At 42.7% G+C, this 20,208-nt stretch overlaps 1 protein-coding gene across 1 annotated transcript in view; it reads left to right on the top strand.

Moving 5' to 3' along the window:
* The window catches only part of LOC141220998 (vomeronasal type-2 receptor 26-like), an 84,627-nt gene that overhangs the window by 345 nt on the left and 64,074 nt on the right, over nt 1–20,208 (top strand). Inside the window, exon 2 of the mRNA XM_073666448.1 lies at nt 2,707–2,922. Within this exon, the coding sequence (XP_073522549.1) occupies nt 2,707–2,922 (216 nt within the window). The remainder of the gene's footprint in view (nt 1–2,706; nt 2,923–20,208) is intronic.

The following is a 20,208-nucleotide window of genomic DNA, read 5'->3' as shown; positions in this document are numbered from 1 at the left end:
TTAGATTAATTTGTTGAGGGGTCTAATGTCCAAAATAGGGTCACTTGTGGGAGGTTTCTGCTTTTTTCGCTTGTCAGGGGATCTCCAAATTCCAGACAAATAGCGCTCCCAAACAGTAGTTTTGCCCACATATGGGGTACTGGCAAACTTAGTAAAAATTGAACAACAAATTTTTGTGCCCATTTTCTCCTGTTAACCTTGTGAAAATTAAAAAGTTTGGGGCTAAAAGTACATTTTTGTGGGAAAATGTCATTTTTTATTTTCACGGCTCTAAGTTATATACTTTTGTAAAGCACCTAGAAGGTGCTCACTACACATCTAGATACATTCCTTGATGAGTACAGTTTCCAAAATGGGGTCACTTCTGCGGGATTTCCCCTGTTTAAGCACATCAGAGCCACTCCAAGCGCGACATGGCATCTAGTCTCTATTCAAGCCATTTTTGCATTCAAAAAGTGGGACATTTTGAGATCTATCATGCGCCCAAATAGTAGTTTTCCTCACATATGGTGGACAGTCATACTAAGGAGAAATTGCACAACAAATTTTGGGGTCCATTTTTTCTTGTTACCCTTGTGAAAATAAAAAAAAAATTGGGCTAAATTAAAATTTTTGTGAAAAATGAAACATTTAAATGTTCCTTCCACATTGCTTTAGTTCTTGTGAAACACCTAAAGGATTAACAAACTTCTTTAATGTGGTTTTGAGGACCATGAGGGGTGCCATTTTTAGAATGGTATCACTTTTAGGTATTTTCTGTCCTATAGGTCCCTTAAAGTCACTTCAAATGTGATGTGGTCCCTAAAAAAACTGTTTTGTAAATTTTTTTTGCAAAAATTAAAATTGAAAAATTGCTGATCAACTTTTAACCCTTCTAACTTCTTAAAAAAAATGATTTTTCAAAAATGATGCAGATGTAAGTAGACATATGGTAAATGTTATTTATTATTCTTTTGTGTGATATAACTCTCTGGCTTAAGGGCATAAGAATTAAAAGTTTGAAAATTGCAAAATTTGCAAAATTTTGCTAAATTTCTGATATTTTCACAAATAAGCGCAATTCATATCAAGCTAATTTTACTACTATAATGAAGGACAATATGTCATGAAAAACACTCAGAATCAGGGGGTTTTGTTGAAGCGTTTCCAAGTTAAAACCTCATAAATTGACACTGGTCAGAATTGTAAAATTTGGCCTGGTCATTAAGGTCAAAAACGGCTCGGTTACTAAGGGGTTAATAGTCCAAATTAGCAACTGTACACTCCGCAACAATATGACATGATGTTATAGTATGTTCTTTTCTAGTCATGAACCTACCAGTAGCTGCTTATCAAAAGATTACATTGCATTTTTTTGTTCTAAGAAGGTGAAGAATAAAAATAAATAAGAAATAAAACAAAATAAGGTTAACGTTCTACAACTATTTTACTAGTCAAATTTAACCACCATGTGCATCACAACAATACTGCTGGTTGTTGCTTCTAATTACTTTTCATGGATGTATGTACCTTAGCAATATAGTTTGTTAGGTCTACAAAATGTTTATGTTTTTGATAGGGTTATGAAATTCTTGTTATGATAGTAGCATGTAAACAAAATATAGATATTAAAAAAGATAAGAAAAGGTTAAAGAGAAACCATCTTTTACTTTTTTTTTTTTTCAAAAAACAATAGTTCCATGAAAAACAATATGAAACTTTGTAATATTTCTTACTTGAAAAATCCACTTCTTTCTACAATACTGCAGGAAATAGTTTGACAGATGCTAGTATCACCACCACCAGCAATGCTGGTAGCAACCATCCTAGTATTAGTTGTACCAAATGCACAATTGGCTTTCTTTTCCTCTAATAAATTTGGCAATGAGGATGAAGTGCAGCTGCATTTCATCAGTGCCGCTCCGATCCCTCGGCGCCTTCTTGTGACCGACATTTCAGACTGACCAGAAGTCAGAGGTTATGAGCCAGAACAAGGCTGTCATAGACTTGCTTTGAAAAGTGATCCCCGGGTTTGCTTTTGCAAACACTGGAGTGATCCGGTAGATCAAAATCTGCTGAATACCAACAAGAGCCGCGCTGATAGAAGTTGAAGATGGCGGCGGGTAAGTGTAAGGCTACTTTCCCACACTGAGTTTTTGGTGAGTTTTCAGATTGCGAATTTCTTTAAAAAAAAATGCAAGCAAACTGTTTTACTTAAGGGAGGCAGAAATAGTGCAGAAAAACTGCAACATCAAAAAACTCACCAAAAGCTCCTAGTGGGAACCTCGCCGACGACTATGTCGGAGATCACAGATTAGAAGCATCACTCCAACATTGCAATGCAAAAAAAATAATCGCAAAAATGCTGTAGTGGTGCTTTAATGAAACCCAAATATATTTTTTTTTTTACAGTATATGCAATTGAGAAAAAATGTGTTCATATAATAATAATAATAATAATTTCGATTTATATAGCGCCAACATATTCCTCAGCACTTTACACTTAAGCGGGGACATGTACAGACAATAAATTCAACACAAGGTAAGATAGCCTAATGTAACTGTTTAAGATAGCTTAAACAGTTACATTAGGAGTGAGGTCCCTGCTCGCAAATTTACAGTCTACAAAAGCTCATATCTAAAAAGCTACATAGGATTATTTTGCTATTTGTTGTTTTGGAATATATTGTTGTTCATTTTGTATTAATTTATGTTTCTCTTTTAAAGATGAAGCATTTTGTTAAAAAAGTTAATTACTTGAATTACAAAGATGATGAGATTTTATTTAATGAAGAAAGGGTACTCTTCGCAAAGTTTTCACAACGAATATTGAACTTGTGGATTGAAGGTGACATGACATATATTGTGGACACGGGACACTATTTCTATGAAGATGAACAGTTCCATTCTCTCAACAATAACATAATATGGAGAAATGGCAGAGTAAGTGTCTTCGATGTAAGGCAAAACTATTGCTTTTCATATTGTATTTTCTTAATTTCTATCAAAATTTCTATTGTAAACCTGTCATGTTCAATCTTACTAAAATTAGTGAAGGGATTTCCCCCTCTGCACTAAACAATAATAATAATAATAATAATAATAATAATATTACCGTAATAACAACAACCAGTATATAAAAAATAATAATAACTTACAGCTCTGTTTCCAATGATTCCTGGCTGTTCCATTGGTTTCCATGCTTCCTTTTTCTGCCATGGAAAACTGAGAATGAATGGGTTAAACCTGTGCTGCAGTCAAAGGATGATGAGAAGACAGGCATCCAAAGTATGTGGTTTATTGGTCAACACATTTTAGGACAAATCATGATGATGCTTTGATGGCAGCACAGGTTTAACACATTTGTTTCCAGTTTTCCATGTTTCCTTCATCATGAGTCTGTAGCAGCCTAAGCATTTTCAGTGGTTGTGAGCACAGAACCTGACCAGGTGAGCACGATTGTGTATGTCTGTTCTATTTTCTCTCCAGAAAAGACCCTATTTGCGCTTTTTGTCCCTACAGTTTTTTACCATCCTCTTTCTGCCATGGCAGACATGTGTCCATTGAATGCAATCACTTGATTACCATCCAACCACCTCTGTTAATGATTGGCTTCAGGGGTCAAATGTCCATATGGCAGGAGGTAGTGAGGCTCTCTAAATTGAGCTCCTCTTGTAAGGACATATCTGCTTGGCAAAGAATCTATAGGAGCAGCTGCTAGAAGAGGAAGACCTTTGCTATCTTAAGATGAGGAGAGGTGGAGGCGTTAAACAGTCAGTATTTTTTTTTTCATAACATTGGATTTTTTTTAAAACCCCTCCAAAACACAAATGGGTTTTCATTAGTGATGATGAGAGAGCACTAAAATGCCAGGGTCGAACAAATCGTAATGCTCGAGTGCTCGACCCGAGCAACAAGTTCAATGTAAGTCAATGGGAAACTCAAGCATTTTTCAGGCAGCTCCCCCCGGTCTGCAGAGGGCCTAAAAATTGCCCAAATCGATGGGAACAGTGCTCAAATAACATGGGAACAGCATGGGGAAAGCCCCTGGAAGCATCTGAGACTCCCAGGTCACTGCTGTGAACAATGTTGTCAGAGGTATTACACCACTTTTACGGACTGACAATAAAACATACAAAAACAAAGCCAAAATGGATTTTCCTGGAAAAAATGTTAAGGAACATTTTTCCAGGGTAATAACTTGTATATAAGGCAAAATAAATATAAAAAACCAAAAATGCTCCTCCACACCTTGGAGTGAGTTCACATGTAGCGTTTTTGAACTTTTGCATTCAATTCAACAGTGAAAATTACATTCTCCGGTAAATTTAATTTTAACATTTTACAACCTTATCTGGTCATGTGGTGTGTAAGACACGATCAGATACATCCATACAGTGCTGAAATTACATAGGAACAGCATGGGAAGACCCCTGTAAGCATCTTTGCATCTCAGGTCACTGCCTAAACCCGTGGTCATCCAACATGATCCTATATTACTGCAGTAATAATACAGACATTTTTGGCAACATGACAAATACTAAACTCCATTTAAAATGGGCAAGGCACATGGCAAGGGATGGAGAAGTGGACGTAATGGTGATTGTGATGGTACACGCAGAGGCTGAGGCCGTGGGCAAGATGAAACTGTGCCTGGTGAGGAAGCACAACAAGCACCCACATCATGTCGACCTAGCTTCCTGTCCCCCTTTCTAGGGGGCGGTGGAATACCAGTCTTGAAGCAAGACCAGAGTGAAAAGGTTGTTGGTTGGATAGCAGATAAATACTCGTAGATAATGCTTTTAGTCAATTTGTAGCCACCACCACCACTTAGTCTTCCACATGGTCCAGTCTCAGTAGCTGTGAGTCTCGACCACAATATTATTATTATTATTATTATTATTATTATTTTAATTATGTATTCCATGGTGCCTTACATGTGAAAAAGGGGTATACATAGCAAGCACAATTACAATAATTTTGAACAAAAATGTGACTGTGACCCTGCCCGTGAGGGCTCACAGTCTACAAGACATGGGTGAGGATACAGTAGGTGAGGGTAGAGCTGGTCATGCAGCGGTATGGGGGACCAAGGATTGCTGCAGGTTGTACTCTTGTTGGAAGAGGTGGGTCTTCAGGTGCCTTTTGAAGGTTTTAACAGTAGACGAGATTGTAATATGTTGGGATGGAGAGTTCCAGAGTAGAGGGGATGCATGGCAGAAATCTTGTATGCATTTGTGGGAAGAGGAGATAAGAGGGGAGTAGAGGAGATCATGTGAGGATAGGAGGTTGCGTGTAGGTATGTACCAGGAGACAAGGTTTCAGAGGTATGGAGTAGACAGGTTGTGGATGGCTTGTATGCCAAGGTAAGGGTTTTGAACTGGAGTCTTTAGGCAATAGTGAGCCAGTGAAGGGATTGACTGAGAGGATAGGCTGGGGAATAGTGGGGTAACAGGTGGATTAGTCGGACAGCAGAGTTTAGGATAGATTGGAGGTGTGCGAGAGTGTTAGAAGAGAAGCCACAGAGCAAGAGGTTGCAGTAGTAGAGGCGGGAGTTGATGAAGGCATACACAGTTCTTTTTGCAGATTCTTGTTTGAGGAATATGCGGATCCAGGAGATTTTTTTGCTTGGAATCGGCTTGTTCCTCACCCTGATTCTCTTTACCCCCACCATGCCAAGTGCCCGGAGACAACTGATCCCGAAGAGCTGTTTTGCTAATTTTTCTATTTACAGGTTCTGGCCTCTCGCTCATTCCACTTCTACCGGGGCAGCAGGAGATAGCATATAGTGATGCCAAAATATTTCAGCAGCCATGGTCACACAAAAGCGATGGTGAGAAAGTGCAATAACTGTCGCAAAAGGTGGATAATGATGAGACACAATTGACAGAGAGTAAGGAGGAGGACCAGAGTGCATACATGGAAGACGAGGTGGTGGACGATGAAGTCACTGACCCAAGCTGCTAAGGTGACCTGCATAGTGAGGACAGCAGCGCAGATGGGGAGGGAGTCATAGCACCACAACAGGCAGAATGAAGCAGTGGAGTGACCACAGACACAAGGCAGGCAACTGTTTCCCAAAACACCATTACCAAGAAAGTTGCCAGTCCAACTTCTAGGTCTTCTCGAGTCTGTTTTTTTTTTAAAGACTCTCCAGTTAACCAAAAAAAGATCATTTGCAAAATCTGCCATCAGCAGAGTTAGCAAAGCTACTAGCCTGACCATCATCACCCGAATAGTTTGGCTGAAAGTCAGGATCCAGAAACAGAGTCTGCAGGTGACAACACTGCCTCTTCCCCTGTTATACGTGCATGCCAAGCCTTCATCCATGATGCAGGTGAAGATGACTCTCACCATGCATCTGTCATTGTACACTTGCAACTATCACCGTCAACAACCACGTCCACATCCTTGTCCCAGCGCAGCGTTCATTTGTCCCTACCCCAGTCCTTGGAACATAAGTGCAAATACTTTATCACCCACTCACAGGCCACAATACTAAACTGCAAAACTTCTCAACTGCTTGCACTATGAATTTTGCCTTTTAGGCTCGTGGAGGCAGAAGCTGTTTGCAACCTCATGGCGGCTGTCCCTCGGTACTCTATCACCAGCCGCCACGATTTCTCCTGGTGTTCAATCCCCGCCTTATACAAGCATGGGTCCCAGAACATTACCAGTACCCTCACCAATGCAGTTACTTGGAAGGATCACCTAACCACAGACACATGGACAAGTGCTTGTGGCCAGGTATGGTACATCTCACTGATGGCACACTGGGTTAATATTGTGGAAGCTGGGACCCAGAAGGACTCTGGAATGGAACACGTCCTCCCGATGCAAAGGATTGCGGGGCCCTAGGTAAATCAGCATTGTCCCCACATTCTACAGCTTCTTCTCCTCCTACTCTTTGGCCTCCATCTCAAACAAGATTACATCAGTCACTTGCTGAAAGCACTGCAGCATTGCCTTGGCTAAGCGGCAACAGGCTGTGCTGAAGAAAATATGCACACAAACTGCACACCATTGCATATTTGCTGAAAGCTGTAACAGAGCAGGCAGAACTATGGCTCTCAACGTTGAACCTACAGCCAGGCATGGTCATGTGTGACAATGGCCAGAACCTAATGACACCATAATGAGCATCACCATCCCTCTTCTTTGTCTACTGAAATGCTGTCTGCTCACAATTAAAGAGAAGGCATTGCAAGCAGAGCAAGGAATTATACAGGGTGATGCTACACAGCCCAGCCTCATCTCAATGGGGAGATCATGAACAGTCTTCCTCTTGGTGAGAACAGGGAGGTCTTGGCTGTTGGCAGTCTGGCACACATGGCTGATTTTATGTTCCTCTGTCCTTACCGTGACCCTCGTGTTGCATGCCTTTTGGACAACAGTAATTTCTGATTGGTCACACTTAATAATAATTTGTAGTTTATATAGCAGCAACATATTCCGCAGCACTTTACAATTAAGTAGGGACATGTACATACAATACAAAAAATACAATGTATCACATTTCAACAGTTACAGGAGGAATGAGGGCCCTGCTCGCAAGCTTACAATCTATATCGAAATAGGGGGATACAATAGGTAGAACATGGTCCATCAGCCTGTATCTGTCTAAGTGCAGTTACTGTGTGCTATTGCGTGCATGAAGGATGTGGAGATAGATAAATAGGCAGGAGCAGATTAAGATTAACATTTAGAAGGAAATGGGAGAGTTGGGTTAGTGAGTTGAGGTGATAAGCTTGTCTAAACTGATGTGTTTTTAAAGCACGTTTAAAAACATGGGGGCTAGATATAAGTCGCATTTTTTTGGGTAGTGCATTACAGAAAACTGTTGCGGCACGAGAGAAGTCTTGGAGATGGACATGTGAGGTTCGGATTAAGGAGGATGTCAGTCTTAGATCAGTTGCAGAATGGAGTACACGGGTGGGGTGATAGACAGAAATGAGGGATGAGATATAGGGTGGTGCAGATCTGTGGAGAGCTTTGTGAGTGAGAGAGATGAGTTTGTATTGTTTGTATTGTATAGTGAATGGGTAACTAGTGCAAGGACTGACACAGAGAAGATGCGTCGGTGAAGCGGCTTGATAGAAATACAACCCTGGTTGCTGCATTCAAAATGGATTGGAGAGGAGACAGTTTATTTAGAAGGAGAACAATTACAAGAGAGTTGCAGTAGTGAATAAGAGCAACAATAAGAGTTTTTTCAGTATCAAAGATGAGAAAAGGTCGAATTTTGGAGATGTTTTTAAGGTGCAGGTGACATGAGCGAGTTAGTGATTGTACATGGGGAATAAAGAAAAATTGTGTGTCAAATATGACTCCAAGACAGCAGGCTTGGCACAACCTAAAGAAATTGCAAAGTCAGGTATAGGTAGGTTAGTAGAGGGAGGAAATACAAGGAGCTCAGTTTTGGAGAGATTCAGTTTCAGGCCCTTGTTGAAGAATTATTAAAAAAATTATCATCTGACAAAGCTGGTGGCAGAGGTCACAGTTCATTGGACAACCAAGGAGTACAGGTGCGGGAGACACAAACCAGATATGGCAGAGGCAGGGAAACACTGTCAAAGGTATGGGACAATTTTCTTAGACTCTCCCAGTGCCCAGGCCTTAATACACGTGGTATTCTGGCAAGGAGGGAACGTTTTGGAAGATGCTGAAGGACTACCTTGGCGACAGTAACAGCATCCTCCATGGTTCCTTAGTGCCTTACCCTGTTGGGTATCCAAGCTGGGCATGTGGCATGAGCTGTATCTCTATGCCTTTGTGGTCCTGGCCTCTAGCATTTTGTCAGAGATGGTTTTTAGTGCCGCAGGGGGCATTATAACTGATCTAACTGATAGGTGCATCCACCTGTCAACTGAAAATGCTGACAGGCTGACTCTTATAAAAATGAACGAGGTCTGGATTGGGACAAACTTATCAACACCACCGAATGATAGCAGCGTAGCATAAACTTAAATCCAGTGTCTTTTTTTGGGAGGTGTATTCCCATGCACCTTTTCACAACCACACATGGGCATACACTTCCTGATTTTGTCTATTTGCTCTTGTCCTCCTCCTTCTCCTCATCCTCCACCACCACCATATCACCAGGGTGACAGTGGTCCATGATGCAACACCCACATAATTTTTTTAAAGGGTGTTTATGATGCCTGCAAATTTTTTTTTTTACACAATATGTTCATGTATACCCCCAAGGATAAATGTTTGTCAGCCCATACACTTAGTGCATGGGCATTACAAGTATAGGAGACCTGCTCCTTTCTAAGGGGAACATTTTTTTATGAGGCCCTCCACCCCGTCTCTTCCAAAGGGCATTGGAGTGCCTCCCAATTTTTGGCAGCCCTTGCATTCACTGCATAGGCAAACACAAAGGCAGACCCACTTCCTAATAATGGGAACATTGTTTAAAGGAGGCCCTCTGACCACCACATCTCTTCCAAGGGGCATTGGAGTGCCTCCAAATTTTTGGCAACCCTTGCAATTACTGCATAGGCAAACACAATGGGAGACCCACTTCCTAATAATGGGAACATTGTTTTCAGGAGGCCCTCTAACCTCCACATCTCTTTCAAGGGGCATTGGAGTGCCTCCAAATTTTTGGCAACCCTTGCATTCACTGCATAGGTAAACACAATGGGAGACCCACTTCCTAATAATGGGAACATTGTTTTCAGGAGGCCCTCTGACCTCCACGTCTCTTCCAAGGGGCATTGGAGTGCCTCCAAATTTTTGGCAACCCTTGCATTCACTGCATAGGTAAAAACAATGGGAGACCCACTTCCTAATAATGGGAACATAGTTTTCAGGAGGTCCTCCTCTAAGTCTCTTTAAAGGGGTATTGGGGTGCATCCAAATTTTCAAAGTGGTATTGGGGTGCATCCAAATTTTGGGCAGCCCTGCCACTCACCGCATACGCAATGATAGTATAGGAGTCCTACTCTTTAATAATGGGAACAATAAAACATAGCCGTCTGATGACTCTCTAAGAATAGTGAGGGCCGACTGCTGGCCCTTTAAGAGTAGTAAAGGTTGCCTGATGGCCGAATAAAAATAGGCATTGTGACTTTCAGAGTCCCTCCTTCATAAATGAAACATGATGTGTCTGATGATATCTCACATACCACATGGCCAGATAAGGTTGTAAACTGTTAATATGACATTTACTGGTGAATGCTTTTGTGACGGTTGAAAGCAATGCAAAAGTGAAAAAACGCATCAAAAAGCCTACGTGTGAACATAGCCCAAGGTGTGGAGAAGCATTTTTGTTTTTGGTTATTTATTTTGCTTTATATACAAGTTATTACCCTGGAAAGGTTGTTCCCAGGAAAATCCATTTTAGTTTCGTTTTTAAATGTTTTATTGTGAGTCCGTAAAAGTGGCGTCAGTGACCTGGGAATCAGAAATGCTTCCAAGGGTCTTCCCCATGCTTTCTCCATGTCATTTGAGCACTGTTCCCAATCGATTTGGGCAATTTTTAGGCCCTCTGCAGACCGCCGGGGGGAGCCGTCTGAAAAATGCTTGAGTTTCCCATAGACATACATTGGGCTCGTTGCTCCGGTCGAGCACCCGAGTATTCCAATTTGCTCGACCCCAGCAACGAGTACCCGAGCATTTTAGTGCTCGCTCATCACTAATACTGACAGCTCATGGGTGTACTCTGGCTGTGAAGTGAGACAATTCAGCACAGGGAGCTGTTAAGTTTGGTTGAGCCACAGGTAAACAAACTGGATGCAGGGAATGAAGTAATATTCAGGAGGAATGAAAGGGAAAAAACAAAATTTATAGGGGTGTTGTATATTACAATACAGCATTGATTAGCTTAAAAATGTGTGGATTTTGTGGTTGGACAACTTCTACAAGGTTTTGCACCAGTTTGACAAATCATATTTAACCCCTTCCCGACATGCGCCATTCATATACCACTCTGTGGGAGCTGAGTTCCTACAGAGAGCAGTATATGTATGGCGCAGCAAACACGCAGGCTCACGCCGAGTGCCGCCGCGATCACATGCGGATGTCAGCTCAATGTAAGAGCTGAAACCCCTCAGAACCACCCACTATCAGTGCTAGCACCAATCACGGGTGTTTATCCCCTCTGATGCCACTGTTAATAGTTACAGCAACATTGCAGGGCATCGCAGAGGGAGTGGGCTCCCTCTGTGATCCCATCAGTACAACGCAATGTGATCGTTTTGCATTGATGGTCTCCACGGTGACCCACAGTTCCAAGATGGCAATGGGATCCTTCGAGAGCCTTCAGGAAGGTGGACTGTCAGCGCCTGCTCACAGAGAGATTCACTGCAGAGTATCAGATCGCTGATCTGACTATGTAAAGTTGATGTCCCGTAGTGGGACAATGTGAAAAGGTAAAAAAAAAGTTAATAAAATTTGTAAAAATATGAAAAAAAAATCACAAAATAAAGAAAAAAAATATTGATCCAATAAATACATTTATCTATGTAAAAAAAAAAAAAGTACACATATTTGGTATCACCATGTCCATCATCAATGAACCTACCTATAAAACTGTCCCACTAGTTAACCCCTTCAGTGAACACTAGTGATGGGAGAGCACTAAAATGCTCGGGTGCTCGATGCTCGGGTTGAGCACATTGGAATACTCAGATGCTCGACCCGAGCAACGAGCCCAATGTAAGTCTAGGGGAAACTCAAGCATTTTTCAGGCGTCTCCCCCGGGCGGTCTGCAGAGGGCCTAAAATTTGCCCAAATCGATGGAAACAGTGCTCAAATGACATGGGAACAGCATGGGGAAGACCATTGGAAGCATTTCTGACTTCCAGGTCACTGCTGTCAACAACGTTGTCAGAGGTATTACGCCACTTTTACAGACTCATAATAAAGTGTACAAAAACGAATCCAAAATGGATTTTCCTGGGAAATATGTTAAGGAACATCCTTACCAGGGTAATGATTTGTAAATAAGGCAAAATAAATATACAAAAACAAAAATGCTCCTCCACACCTTGGGCTATGTTCACACGTAGCATTTTTGATGCGTTTTTGCACTTTTGCATTGCTTTCAACCAAGACAAATGCATTCACCAGGAAATGTCATTTTAAAATTTAACAACCGTATTTGGCCAGGTGGTGTGTGACACATCATCAGACACATCCTTTTTAATTTATGATGGAAGGACTCTGAAAGTCACAAAACCTATTTTATAGGGCAATCAGGCAGCCCTTACTATTCTTAAGGAGCCAGCAGTCGGCCCTCGCTATTGTTAGAGAGCCATCACCCGGCTATGCTTTTTTGTTCCCATTATGAACGAGTGGGTCTCCTACACTGTTATTGCATATGTAGTGACTGCAAGGGCTGCCAAAAAATTGTAGGCATGCCAATGCCCCTTGGAAGAGACGTAGAAGTCGGAGAGCCTCCTAAAAACAATGTTCCCATTATTAGGAAGTGGGTCTCCCATAGTGTTTGCCAATGCAATGAATGGAAAAGCTGCCAAAAGTTTATAGGCACTCCAATACCCCTTGGAAGAGATGGAGAGGTTGGAGAGCCTCCTAAAAACAATGTTCCCATTGCTTCCTCCATCCGCTCCTGCTAACAAAGGACAACAGAAAGGCGATCATTATCCTCTTCATCTCCTGACTGTTGCTCGCCCATCACCCCTTCCTCCTTGTCCTCCTCCATTTCTTCGTCAGCTCCTGCATCTTCACTAACAGGTAGTCTGGTTCCACAAGCCCCCCTCAATCACTATAATCCACCATCCCTTGGCACCGCCTGTGTGATGATGGTGCGGAACTTATGGATATTGTCATCCCTTATACATGCTCCTCTTCTTCCTCCTCTTCCTCTGGGACCACCTCATCCTCCAGCAGACTATTCAAAGTGTGCTACAGCATGTAGATGACCAGAATAGTGATGCTGATAATGGCATTGTCAGCACTATCCATCTTTGTAGCCATTTCAATCCTGTGCAGAAGGGTGCAGAGGTCCTTTATCTATGCCAACTCCACAAACATGATTTTCACTACGTTCGTTCTGCATTAGCCCAGGCTATACGACATGAGATACTGTGTCTGGTCTCATCGCTGCCACCACAGTCACTGCAACATGTGCAGAGTGGAATTCCACAGTGTCATCACATCGCTTATCAACAAGTTATCCAGTATGGCCAAAGACTTCTGTATCAATGCAAGTCGATGACCTGTGGGTGCTAATGTTGAAATTGAGAACACAGTGACCGTGTTTTCTGCAGCTGCGTATCAAGGCCAGAATAGTTGCAGAGAAATTGCTGTGCCACCAGGTTGAGGATGTGAGCCATGCAAGGCACGTGTGTGAGTTTGCCCCGGTGAAGGCACACCACCATGTTTACACCGTTATCACACATGGCCTTTCCTCGCTCCAGGTAAAGTGGAGACAGCCATTGCTCAAACTGCCTGATTGCGGTGAACCCTGGCTGCACAGTAAAGAAGAGGAGGGATTCCTTATGCACTGTTGGAAAGTGTGTCTCATTAAGGCAGACGTTGGGGGCGCATGTGGAGGCCCTTGAGGTGGAGGAAGCAGAAGCAGTGGAGTAACTGTTAGATAGAAAGGTTTGTATCACAAGTTTTGGGGATTCCAAGACTTGTGGAGCAGTCTCTTCCCCGCCTGCCCCTACAGCCACCAGAGTCACCCAGTGCCCAGTCAGCGAGATGTAACCCCCCTGGTCATGGTTACTCCTCCAGCTGTTAATGGTGAAATGCAACCTGGCAGACAAAGATTTATTCAGGGAACAGGTGATATATTCTGCGACATGCTGGAGTATGACTGTAAGTGACGCGTCCCCTGGGCTGTGGGGTACTCGGTGCCGGGCCAGTCGTTGCTAGGGGAGATGTCACAGTGGCAGTGACCCGGTCCGTGACCCAGGGTGGTCAATCAAAAAAGGGATAATTTACAGGGGATTTATAGCTTTTATATAAAGTTTGTGACGCCACCTGTGGTATGCGGCTAAAGGGAGCCGCCGCCGCAGAGCAGATCCTCTGGAGCTGGTGTTTAATGCAGCAGAGTTGGTTTAGCTCTCCCCAGGTAGAGCTTAGCTCCAGGGCTGGGTAGATGCTGTAGATGTTGCTGGGCATTGTAGAGCAGTGTAGTGCAGGGAGTGATGGCGCAGCAGTAATTCACAGAGACAGTGGGGTGCAGTCCTCAGAGTTTACTCACAGTTGCTAAGTTCCTCAGGTTGCACTGTACAGGTTACAGCCTCCCACTTTGCATCCCTCAGGTAATTCCAGAGCACTTAACGGGACCCCTTTCTGTGTGCCTTTCTCAGTCATCTTCCTGTGCTGGCTCTTACCCTCCTTCCCTGCGCCTCACAATCAGTGTCCCAATCCGGTAGCCTCGGGTCTTGGGGGGTGACCTGCAGTCCCCAGGACCCTCTGTGGCCTCCTTTTCGGCGATGTAATTGTGACTGTGGCAACTGCACCCTAAAAGTACAGAAGCCTCCGGTTTCTAGCTGAGCCTTGTAGTTCTCCACTAGTTTAGGGTCCGGTCCCCTCTGCGGCTGGGTCCTTCCACACCTGGTAGAATCGGGCGTATGAGTGGCCTCCAGGACTGCCCGTACCCCTAGGATCCCCTCGTTCCTCCTGGAGCCTTCTCTCCTCTCTTCTCTCCTTCTCCTCCTGGGCATCTCTGCTAGGCCCTCCCTGGAGCAGAGCTCGTGCAGAGCCCCTGCTCCCCTCACGTTCCTCCTCCTCCTCTCTCTCACTGGACTCACTTTCCAAGATGGTTCCCTCGTTTATACAACTCCTTCAGAAGTGCTCCACTGAACTATGTCCTCCACCCACACCCACTACATGGTTCTCCCTCACTTGGTTCCCCTCTACTCCAGCCAGGGACCAGGGACTGTGCTCTCCCTTAGGAGCAATCTCGCCCTGCCCTACTGAAGTGGATGTGTTGGATGCAGGTGTTAGGGTCCCGGGCAGCACTCAATCCTTACCTGAAAGTGAGATACCACACCTCTGTGGTGACTGAACCCTTAGGGGCGCCACATAAGCTTGCGAGCAGGGACCTCACTCCGAATGTTACTGTTTAAACTGTCCTTAAATTGTGTTGAATTTATTGTCTGTATATGTCCCCGCTTAATTGTAAAGTGCTGCGGAATTTGTTGGCGCTATATAAATTAAAAATTATTATTATTATTATAATTATTATTATTAGCACACTGGTGAACCGCTTTCTAAAAGAAGTAATGGCAACTGGGCAACTGGTACTGGGGGACTGCGAGGGCCATCATCTTTCGGAAACGGTCTGTATCCACCAGGTGGAAAGGCAGCATTTCCGTGGCCAACAGATTGAAGATGGTGGAGTTCAACCTATTAGCTTTGTTGTGTGTAGGATGACACATACTGTTACGTGACCACAATTGTGGAACCGAGGGCTGGCTGCTGTGTTGAGATAGGACGGAAAAGTGTGAACATGACAAACCGCTGGATCATTTGTGAGGTTCTGGTGGAGATGTTACGGTGGATTGAGAAAGATGTGGTATTCTCAGTGAAACAAAAGCAGCAAGCATGTCCACTTCCATTACAGCTGACAGACTTTCGCTCATCCTGACTTGAGCTGGCAAGCAAATGGAGGTTCTGTGGCCAGAGACCTGTGTGAGAATAATTGGCACGGTGATGGAGGAGGAAGAAGCATCTGATGCGATTAATCGGGCATCTGATGGTTTGGTGAGGCCTGCTGGTCCACATTTTATTGCAGTGAGATTCCCAAACTAATGCATGTTGCTTGCACATGTGACGGTTCATACACGTAGAAGTCAAATTATTGCAATTTTTCCCTCTGAGTCGTTTTTTTTTAAATTTGGCAGATAACGTGAGTTGGCATATCCTTTGCTGTATCAAAAAAGGCCCAAACTTGGCTACCCTTGCTACCTCTTCGAGCTGCAGAACCACAACCTCTGTTGCCCACAGTTGTGGCTGAGGATGCAGTGCTTGTTGTGGTTGAATCACTCCTTGTCTGTGTGGAAAGCCGCAACATAACTTCCTCATCTTCTTCCTCCTACTCAGCTGCGTGTCTCTGGGTTCACACCAAGTAGGATCTACATCCTCATAATCATACTCTCTGTTCTCCTACTCCTCGCCCTGAGTGTCACCCTCCTCCTCTTCCTGCCCTGACAGCACAGTTCTGTCTGCCTGTGCCTCAGGTATCTGAGTCTCATGAGGAACACCTCCATCCCCCGGGTGTTAATGTCTAATGACAAGGGTCAGGATTCTGCTTGGAACCTACTTCGTCCTGCCCCGGGTCCAACAGAAAAAAAATCTATGCATTGATGCAGATGCTTTTCTCCTCATGAGTCTGTGAATCATTGGAGTAGAGCTATGATGTCCATGGCATAGAATTTATGAGCAGCTCTGCAGATTGGCCCATCTATGGTTCACTACAGTCAGTTGGATGGTTGGAGAGTTGTGACGCCGGGCCAAAGAAAGGTACTTGGGGCCCACCTCTGAGGACTGTACTGTGTGTGATGTTGAGGAGGAGAGGCCACTTGAAGCAGCGCCTGAAATCCACTCGAGCACATGCTCTTTCTGGCCCTCATCTTAAAGATGTACCTCTGTGCGGCTGCCAAAGAAATGGAGTGGAGTAGCCCGTCCAGTAACAGAAGTTTTCAGTTGTCTTTGGGTAGGGCATGACGGTGTTGGTTCAGTAAAGCTTTCACTAACATTAACAACTACCCCACATACACCTTGAACACTATTCCCCTTCCACCACGACCTCGCTTTTTTCCACTCATGTTGCTCAGATAGTTTGGTTGGAGCACACAGCACACTATCAGCAACAAAAAATTTGAATTTTTACTGTTGAGCCCTGGATACAGCAGAATCTTAGCACCCAAAAATAAGAAGCTGAGATGTAGTCTTCTGTATGTTTTGCGTTAGTAACAGGAGAAATTATATTTTTTTTTACTGTGGATGAGCTCTGGATAAAGCTGAATTTCATGGCAAAAAAATTACAAGCTGAGATGTGGACTGCTATATGTATCACATTAGTAACAGAAGAAATTAGATTTTTTACTGTGGACGAGGCCTGTATACAGCAGAATACATGCGCCAATAAATTACAAGCTGAGATGTGGTCTTCTGTATGTATCTCGTTAGTAACACAAGAAGTTAGATTTTTTACTGTGTATGAGGACTGGATACAGCAGAATATATGTGCCAAAAAAATTACAAGCTAAGATGTGGCCTGCTGTATCACGTTAGAAACAGAAGAAGTTAGATTTTTTACTGTGGACGAGCTCTCTCCAAAACGGCTGAATTTCCCAGTAAAAAAATTACCAGCTGACATTTGGCCTGCTATATGTATCACAATAGTAACAGAATAAATTATATTTTTTAGTGTGGATGAGCTGTGGATACAGCAGAATATATGCACCAAAAAAATACACGCTGAGATGTGGTGTGCTGGATGTATCACTTTATTAACAGAAAAAATTAGATTTTTTGCTGTGGACGAGCTCTGGATACAGCTGAATTTCACCACAAAAAATTACAAGCTGAGATGTTGCCTACTGTATGTATCCTTTAGTAACAGAACAAATTAGATCTTTAAAGGTGGACGAGCTCTGGATACAGCTGAATTTCACAGCAAAAAAATTTCAAGCTGAGATGTGGCCTGCTGTATGTATCACGTTAGTAACAGAACAAATTAGATTTTTTACTGTGGACGAGCTCTGGATACAGCTGAATTTCACCGCAAAAAAATTACAAGTGGAGATGTTGCATGCTGTATGTATCACGTTAGCAAGAGAAGAAATTAGATTTTTTTTTTGTTGACGAGTCCTATATACAGCAGAATATATACACCAAAAAATTACAAGCTGAGAGGTGGCCTTCTGTATGTATCATGTAAGTAAGAGAAAAAATGTGGGCGAACTCTAGATACAGCTAAATTTCACTGCAAAAAAATTACAATCTGAGATGTGTCCTGCTGTATCACAATAGTAGCAGAAAAAAATCATTTTTTCACTGTGGACAAGGCTTGTATACAGCAGCATATATGTGCCTAATAATTACATGCTGAGTTGTGGCCTTCTGTATGTGTCACATTAGTAACAAAATTAATTAGATTTTTTACTGTGGAAGATGTCTGGATACAGCTGAATTTCACCGGCAAAAAATTACAAGCTGAGATGTTGACTGCTGTATGTATCACGTTAGTAACAGAAGAAATTAGATTTTTTACTTAGTTCGAGGCCTGTATACAGCAGAATATATGTCCCAAATAATTACAAGCTGAGATGTGGCCTGCTGTATTACGTTATTAACAGAAGACGTTAGATTTTTTACTGTGAAAGAGCTCTGAAAACAGCTGAATTTCACAGCAAAAAAAATACAACCTGCTATATGTTTCACATTAGCAACAGAAGAAAATATATTTTTTAATGTGGATGAGCTGTGGATACAGCAGAATATATGCACCAAAAAAAATACACGCTGAGATGTAGCGTGCTGGATGTATCACATTATTAACAGAAGAAATTAGATTTTTTACAATGGACGAGCTCTGGATACAGCTGAATTTCACCACAAATATAATTACAAGCTGAGATGTGGCCTGCTGTATTTATCACGTTAGCAACAGAAGAAATTAGATTTTTTTTGTGGATGAGTCCTATATATAGCAGAATATATACACCAAAAAATTACAAGCTGAGATGTGGCCTCCTGTATGTATCATCTCAGTAATAGAAAAAATGTGATTTTTTTAACTGTGGACGAGCTCTAGATACAGCTGAATTTCGCTACAAAAAAATTTCAATCTGAGATGTGTCCTGCTGTATCACATTAGTAACAGAAGAAATTAGATTTTTTACAGTGGTCGAAGCTTCAATACAGCTGAATATATGTGTCTAATAATTACAAGCTGAGATGTGGCCTTCTGTATGTATCTACTTAGTAACAAAAGAAATTCGATTTATTACTGTGGATGTGTTCTGGATACAGCTGAAAATATGAACCAAAAAGCTACAAGCACCTGCTCTTTCTGGCCCTCATCCAAAAGACATACTGCTGTGCGGATGCAAAAGAAAGGAGTGGAGTAGCCCATCCAGTAACAAAAGTTGTCAGCTGTCTTTGGATAGGATGTGATGGTTTTTATTCACTAGTGCTTTCACTAACATTACCACGTACCTCACGTATACCTTGAACACCAAGACTATTCCCCTTCCACCACGGGCTCGCTTTTTCACACTCATGTTGCTCAGATAGTGTGGTTGGAGCACGCTATTAGCAACAAAAAATTAGATTTTTTATTGTGGAGCCCTGGATACATTAGCACGGCAGCCTTGCAAAGCTGGGGTCCTTGATTCAAATCCCACCAAGGAAACATCTGCAAGGAGTTTGCATGTTCTCCCTGTGTTTGCGTGGGTTTCCTCTGGGTTCTCTGGTTTCTCCCCACACTCCAAAGACATACTGATAGGGAATTTAGAATGTGAGTACAGATGGGGACAGTGACCATAATGTCTGTGAAGCACTGTGGAATTAATGGCACTATATAAGCGAGTAAAATAAATAAATTAATACAGCAGAATCTTAGCACCCAAAAAATTGCAAGCTGATATGTGGCCTGCTGTAGAGTACAGACCAAAAGTTTGGACACACCTTCTCATTTAAAGATTTTTCTGTATTTTCTTGACTATGAAAATTGTACATTCACATTGAAGGCATCAAAACTATGTATTAACACATGTGGAATTATATACTTAACAAAAAAGTGTGAAACAACAGAAAATATGTCTTATATTCTAGGTTCTTCAAAGTAGCCACCTTTTGCTTTGATGACTGCTTTGCACACTCTTGGCATTCTCTTGATGAGCTTCAAGAGGTAGTCACCGGAAATGGTCTTCCAACAATCTTGAAGGAGTTCCCAGAGATGCTTAGCACTTGTTGGCCCTTTTGCCTTCACTCTGCGGTCCAGCTCACCCCAAACCATCTCTATTGGGTTCTGGTCTGGTGACTGTGGAGGCCAGATCATCTGGTGTAGCACCCCATCACTCTCCCTCTTGGACAAATAGCCCTTACACAGCCTGGAGGTGTGTTTGGGGTCATTGTCCTTTTGAAAAATAAATGATGGTCCAACTAAACGCAAACCGGATGGAATAGCATGCCGCTGCAAGATGCTGTGGTAGCCATGCTGGTTCAGTATGCCTTCAATTTTGAATAAATTCCCAACAATGTCACCAGCAAAGCACCCCCACACTATCACACCTC

The sequence above is a fragment of the Phyllobates terribilis genome, unplaced genomic scaffold (assembly GCF_046119375.1).
Source record: "Phyllobates terribilis strain yellow unplaced genomic scaffold, ASM4611937v1 Scaffold_1__5_contigs__length_1240528914, whole genome shotgun sequence".
Lineage (NCBI taxonomy): Eukaryota > Metazoa > Chordata > Amphibia > Anura > Dendrobatidae > Phyllobates > Phyllobates terribilis.
Note: the sequence above shows the minus strand (reverse complement) of the source record. Positions and strands in the feature narration are given on the sequence as shown.